General features: G+C 53.0%; 1 protein-coding gene across 1 annotated transcript in view; it reads left to right on the forward strand.

Annotated features, from left to right (window-relative positions):
* Positions 1-7046, forward strand: part of SNRNP200 (small nuclear ribonucleoprotein, U5 200kDa subunit) — a 58839-nt gene that overhangs the window by 33653 nt on the left and 18140 nt on the right. Inside the window, exons 13-17 of the mRNA XM_014959805.1 lie at positions 238-387; positions 1009-1119; positions 3346-3477; positions 4477-4665; positions 5625-5822. Of these exons, the coding sequence (XP_014815291.1) occupies positions 238-387; positions 1009-1119; positions 3346-3477; positions 4477-4665; positions 5625-5822 (780 nt within the window). The remainder of the gene's footprint in view (positions 1-237; positions 388-1008; positions 1120-3345; positions 3478-4476; positions 4666-5624; positions 5823-7046) is intronic.

A 7046-nucleotide genomic window follows, 5' to 3' on the forward strand; every position in this document is an offset into this window, starting at 1 on the left:
TTGATTTGAAGGGTCCATGGCAGCCAAGAGAGGAAGGAACACGGGGTTTTCTCTCTCTCTGATTAATATGCCCTGTTTTTTTCAGGATGAGGGAGTTTTTTTGATGTTACCCCATTAGATCAGCAGCCCTGTGCCTGGTTCCTGGGGCATCTGGGCTAATTCTACGTCTCTGTGGGTTGGGTTGAGCCTCTTTGGTGATTCCTCTCTCAGCCACGGTGCTATGTGCTTTTTTACCAGGTGCTGGTGTTCGTTCACTCCAGGAAGGAGACTGGGAAGACAGCCCGGGCCATCAGGGACATGTGCCTGGAGAAAGACACCCTGGGGCTCTTCTTGAGGGAGGGCTCAGCCTCCACCGAGGTGCTGAGGACCGAAGCCGAGCAGTGCAAGGTACGTCCCCGGCTGGGGCTTTCCTACAGAGATGCTGCAGGTTTGGGGCAATTTGGCAGTTTTTCACTGAATTTTTAGAGTTGGAAGGGACCATAGAGATCATCTAGTCCAACTCCCCTGCTGAAGCAGGATTGCCTAGAGCTAGAGCATGTTACTCAGGAGCATCCAGGTGGGGCTTGAAAGTCTCCAAAAAGGGGACTCCACACCCTCCCTGGGCAGCCTGTTCCAGGGCTCTGCCACCCTCACCGTGAAGAAGTTTCTCCTCATATTCAAGTGGAACCTCTTCTGTTCCAACTTGTGCCCGTTGCCCCTCGTCCTCTCACTGGGAACCACTGACCACTCTGTTCCCTCGTCCAGGTTCACTGATGAATATATTGAACAGCACTGGACCAAGTATTGACCCCTGGGGGACACCACTGGTTACAGGCTTCCAACTTGAACCTGCTCCATTAATCATTACCCTTTGGGTCCTGTCACACAGCCAGTTCTCAGTCCACCTCACTGTCCCCTCGTCCAGCCTTAAATAATATGCCCTAATATGCCCTACTTTATATTTTTATCCCCCCTTGGTGTTGCTTGGTGGGGGTAGAAAACCCAGAGAGGGTTGTGTTTGTGCTGCAGAACCTGGAGCTGAAGGATCTCCTTCCCTACGGCTTCGCCATCCACCACGCCGGGATGACGCGCGTGGACCGGACGCTGGTGGAGGATCTGTTTGCTGACAAGCACATCCAGGTAAACCTGGCTTCCCAGGAGGAATTCCTACCTTTGGGGGAGGTATTTCACAAGAAATATCATGTTTTCCAATAGCTCTTGGGGCAAAATCAAGAGGATTTTCAACCCAAGCTGGTGCCTGATGAAGGCAGCCTTGATTTTGGCGTAAAAAATAGAAACTACAAGCACGTGGCCGGGAGCAGAGAGGGCAAAAACATCTCCTCTAACCCTCACTGAGGGTTTAAAGCCAGAGATCTGTCCCTCAGCAGCTTGTCTCCTCCACGGGTGCTTTGTAAAACCCCATCTGAGCAATTTGTTGGCTGCCACATGAATGGAAGGCGAAGGATTTTCCTGGGGTCATGCAGTGAGCTGGGAAATTTGAGCAAAGATCCTGCTGTTTATCTGACCTTCCCTCTGCTGAGCTGTCGAGGCAGTCACAGCACACTCCCTCTTTGTCCCTTTTGTGCGTGTCTCTAATGTCAGGACCAGTATTTTAAATCCCTTTTTCCCTGGGAAGAGGCAGGACTGGCATTTTAGATCCCTTTTTTTCCCTGGGAATCAGGACCAGTATTTTAGATCCCCTTTTTCCCTGGGAAGAGGCAGGACCGGCATTTTAGATCCCTTTTTTTCCCTGGGAAGAGGCAGAACCAGCCTTTACACCCCTTTCTTTCCCTGGGAAGGGGTAGGACTGGCATTTTAGGTCCCCTTTTCCCCAGGAAGAGACAGGATTGGCATTTTACGTCCCTTTTTTTCCCCAGGAAGAGGGAACTGGCATTTTAGGTCCCTTTTTTCCCCAGGAAGGGACAGGACTGGCATTTTAGGTCCCTTTTCCCCCCGGGAAGAGGCAGAACTGGCATTTTAGGTCCCTTTTTTCCCCAGGAAGGGACAGGACTGGCATTTTAAGTCCCTTTTTTTTCCCAGGAAGGGACAGGACCGGCAATTTAGGTCCCTTTTTCCCCTGGGAAGAGGCATAACTGGCATTTTAGGTCCCTTTTTTTCCCAAGAAGCTGGCATTTTAAGTCCCCTTTTTTTCCCAGGAAGAGGCAGAACTGGCATTTTAGGTCCCTTTTTTCCCCAGGAAGGGACAGGACTGGCATTTTAGGTCCCTTTTCCCCCCGGGAAGAGGCAGAACTGGCATTTTAGGTCCCTTTTTTCCCCAGGAAGGGACAGGACTGGCATTTTAAGTCCCTTTTTTTTCCCAGGAAGGGACAGGACCGGCAATTTAGGTCCCTTTTTCCCCTGGGAAGAGGCAGGACCGGCCCTTTAGGTCCCTTTTTTTTTCCCAGGAAGAGGCAGGACTGGCATTTTAGGTCCCTTTTTTCCCTGGGAAGAGGCAGAACTGGCATTTTAGGTCCCTTTTTCCCCTGGGAAGAGGCATAACTGGCATTTTAGGTCCCTTTTTTTCCCAAGAAGAGGCAGGACTGCCCTTTTAGGTCCCTTTTTTTTCCCCAGGAAGGGACAGGTCTGGCATTTTAGGTCCCTTTTTTCCCCGGGAAGAGGCGGAACTGGCATTTTAGGTCCCTTTCTTCCCTAGGAAGGGGCAGGACTGGCATTTTAAGTCCCTTTTTTTCCTAGGACTGGCATTTTAGGTTCCTTTTTCCCTACAAAGGGACAGGACCAGCATTTTAGATCCCTTTTTTCCCCAGAAAGGGACAGGACCAGCATTTTAGGTCCCTTTTTCCCCTGGGAAGAGGCAGGACCGGCCTTTTAGGTCCCTTTTTTCCCCGGGAAGAGGCAGAACTGGCATTTTAGGTCCCTTTCTTCCCTAGGACTGGCATTTTAGATCCCTTTTACCCTGAGAAGAGGTAGGACCAGCCTTTTAGGTCCCTTTTTTTCCCCGGGAAGAGGCTTTTACCATGCTCTGATGGCTGTTTTCCTCCTGCAGAGGGGCAGGACTGGCATTTTAAGTCCCTTTTTTTCCTAGGACTGGCATTTTAGGTTCCTTTTTCCCTACAAAGGGACAGGACCAGCATTTTAGATCCCTTTTTTCCCCAGAAAGGGACAGGACCAGCATTTTAGATCCCTTTTTTTCCCCAGAAAGGGACAGGACCGGCCTTTTAGGTCCCTTTTTTTTCCCGGGAAGAGGCAGGACCAGCATTTTAGGTCCCTTTTTTTCCCCGGGAAGGGACAGGACCGGCCTTTTAGGTCCTTTTTTCCCTGGGAAGGGACAGGACCAGCCTTTTAGATCCCTTTTTTTCCCCGGGAAGAGGCTTTTACCATGCTCTGATGGCTGTTTTCCTCCTGCAGGTGCTGGTCTCCACAGCCACGCTGGCCTGGGGCGTGAACCTCCCCGCTCACACCGTCATCATCAAGGGGACACAGGTCTACAGCCCCGAGAAGGGCCGTTGGACCGAGCTGGGGGCTCTGGACATCCTGCAGGTGAAGTTCTGATGAACAAAAATGCTGTCAGGACTTGGGGCAGGTTTTTTTCCTTTCCCACTGAGGCACATTTGAGCTCTGCTTTTGTATTTTCTCCCCCTTCCCTGCTCTCAGGCCGTTGTGGGGACAGCCCTGAGGTGAGGGCAGGGGAGAAGGAGATCAGTAGGATAAAAGGAGACAAATCATTCCTCTCCCAATGTCTTATCCAGACACATCTTCAGCTATTTCTGTGTGTCTCCTGCCAGCTGGAAGTCAGAGCAGACTGAGCTAGCACAGAATTAGAGGATGATATGGGGTTGGAAGGGACCTTTGGAGATCATCTAGTCCAACCCCCACCCAGAGCAGGGCCACCCAGAGCAGGAACGTGTCCAGGGGGGGTTTCAATGTCTCCAGAGAAGGAGACTCCACCACCTCCCTGGGCAGCCTCTGCCAGGGCTCTGCCACCTCGCAGGAAAGAAGTTCCTCCTCATGTTGAGATGGAACTTCTCATGTTCAAGTTTGTGCCCATTTCCTCTTGTCCTGTCCCTGGGCACCACTGAAAAAAGACCAGTCCCATCCTGACACCCTCCCTTGAAGTATTGATAGACATTGATCAGATCCCCCCTCAGCCTTCTCTTCTCTAGACTAAAAAGACCCAAGTCCCTCAGCCTCTCCTCATCAGAGAGATGCGCCCTGTCCTTCTGGAACTGGGGAGCCCAGAACTGGTCCCAGTGCTCCAGCTGGGGCCTCCCCAGGGCAGAGCAGAGGGGCAGGATGACCTCCCTCCGTCTGCTGGCCACGTTCTTCTTGATGCCTCCCAGGATGCCCTTGGCCTTCTTTTGACACCCCCCAGGATGTCCTTGGCCTTCTTGGCCACAAGGTCCCATTTCTGGCCCATGGACATCCTATTGTCTACCAGGAAACCTGGCAGCCAAGCCCTAGGAACATGGCAGCGAGGAGAAATCACCAAAATCAAGGCTTTTTATGTTTTTTTTCTGACCTCACCTTCTCATTTCTTAGATGCTGGGCCGTGCAGGGAGGCCGCAGTACGATACCAAAGGAGAGGGGATCCTCATCACGTCCCACGGCGAGCTCCAGTATTACCTCTCCCTGCTCAACCAGCAGCTCCCCATCGAGAGCCAGATGGTGTCGAAGCTCCCAGACATGCTCAACGCCGAGACCGTGCTCGGCAACGTCCAGAACGCAAAGGTGAGGGCAAATCCCTGCTTTCCCCAAAAAACGTGTGCCCTTTGCTGTCCCCAGGGGATTGCAGGGCCCAAAGGAGAAGAGAAAGACGCCATCGAGCAAAGAAACTTGGGATTTGTAGTTGTGGTGGACAATGGGATGACCATGGGCTGTCCATGTGCCCTTGTGGCCAAAAAGGCCAATGGACGGGATGACCATGGGCTGTCCATGTGCCCAAAAAGGCCAATGGTCTCCTGGGGTGACCAGCAGATGGAGGGAGGTCATCCTGCCCCTCTGCTCTGCCCTGGGGAGGCCCCAGCTGGAGCACTGGGACCAGTTGTGGGCTCCCCAGTTCCAGAAGGACAGGGAACTGCTGGAGAGGGGACAGCAGAGGCTACAGAGATGAGGAGGGGAGGAGAACATCTCTGTGATGAGAAAGGTCCCTCAGCCCTGGGGCTGTTCAGCTGGAGAAGAGACGGCTGAGGGGGGATCTGATCAACGCCTATAAATCCTTCAAGGGTGGGTGTCAGGAGGATGGGGCTGGTCTTTTTCCAGTGGTGCCCAGGGACAGGACAAGGGGAAATGGGCACAAACTTGAACATGAGAAGTTCCACCTAAACATGAGGAGGAACTTCTTGACTTTGAGGGTGGCAGAGCCCTGGCAGAGGCTGCCCAGAGAGGTGGTGGAGTCTCCTTCTCTGGAGACATTCAAACCCCCCTGGACACGTTCCTGTGGGACCTGCTCTGGGAAGGGGTTGGACTGGGTGATCTCCAGAGGTCCCTTCCAACCCCGTATCATCCTGTGTCTCTCTGATTTAGCCTGGTGTGTCCTACACCACAACTGGGAGCACTGGGCTCCGAGCTGGAACATCCCCTTTGCTTGCCGTGAGGCGTGTGGGAGCACTGGACTCCGAGCCACCAGAACATCCCCTTTGCTTGCCGTGAGGCGTGTTAATTATGAGGGCACCTTCTCGTTTCCTCAGGACGCGGTGAACTGGTTGGGTTACACCTACCTCTACATCCGAATGCTGCGCTCCCCAACCCTCTACGGCATCTCCCACGACGATCTGAAGGGGGATCCCCTGCTGGACCAGCGCCGCCTGGACCTGGTCCACACGGCGGCCCTCATGTTGGACAAGAACAACCTGGTCAAGTACGACAAGAAGACGGGCAACTTCCAGGTGAGATGGGACCCTGGAAGGGCTTTGTGAACGAGCAGAGCTGGATGGGAGCATCCTTAGGCTTGGAGAAAGGATGCAAAAGGCATTTTGCTTATTAAATACAGATCCCAGAGCACGTGGTGTCATTCCAAGCTGCTGTTGTTGCCCCTCTGGGAGCTCTCTGGTGCTGGTGTTAAAATCCCAACCACCCACTTTGTCAAAATCCATAAATTCATTGCTTCAGAGGCAGGGGAGATAAGAAAGGAGAGGCTGGGATGTGTGTGTTAGGGTTTGAAGAACCCACAAGAGCGTTTTCTTGTGGTTCAGGCCGGCATCGAGGGTGCTGGTGTTAAAATCCCAACCCCCCCACTTTGTCAAAATCCATAAATTCATTGCTTCAGAGGCAGGGGAGATGAGAAAGGGGAGGCTGGGATGTGTGTGTTAGGGTTTGAAGAACCCACAAGAGCGTTTTCTTGTGGTTCAGACAATTATTCTCTCACCCCAGGGAGCCCTCCCCACCTGGGATGAGGAATCGGGGAAAGCAAGGGTTGAAATATAAAGAGATTGAGTAGGATAAGACTAAATAATTAGCATTAATGGCACTAAAAAGCCCATATTGGTCCTGATATCAAACAAACTGGGATTATCCCCAGCAGGATGCTGGTCCCCCCCACCAGGGACAGCCCCTGTGGGACCCTGCAAGCGCGGGGGCTTTGGGAGGGCAGAGCTCAGGGCTCTGGAGTTCTTGGGGTGTCGAGGGGTGCCCAGGTCTCCCTCCTCCTCGGGAGCTGGAAAACACCAAGACCTCGAAACCACCCCCCAGAGCTGGCTGTAAAGGGAATATTGTCACCAATTCCCACCCCAGAGGCTTCCAAAAGTGCAGTTTTCCTACGTGTTAGAGGAGAAATCCAGCTGGCGGCCGGTCCCAAGCGGTGTGCCTCAGGGCTCAGTGCTAGGACCATTTCTATTTAACATCTTTATTGATGATCTCGAGAAGGACATAGGGTGTAACATCAGCAAGTTTGCAGATGACACCAAGTTAAGCAGGAGTGTTGACTCCCAGGAGGAGAGGGAAGCCCTACAGAGGGACCTAGATAGATTGGATCACTGGGCCAAGATCAACGGCATGAGTTTCAACAAGGGCAAGTGCCAGGTCCTGCACTTGGGCCACACCAACCCCCTGCAGCACCACAGGCTGGGGGAAGTGTGGCTGGAGCTGCCTGGAGGAAAGAGACCTGGGGGTTC

This window comes from Calidris pugnax, unplaced genomic scaffold, assembly GCF_001431845.1.
Source record: "Calidris pugnax isolate Ruff unplaced genomic scaffold, ASM143184v1 scaffold457, whole genome shotgun sequence".
NCBI classification, from domain to species: domain Eukaryota; kingdom Metazoa; phylum Chordata; class Aves; order Charadriiformes; family Scolopacidae; genus Calidris; species Calidris pugnax.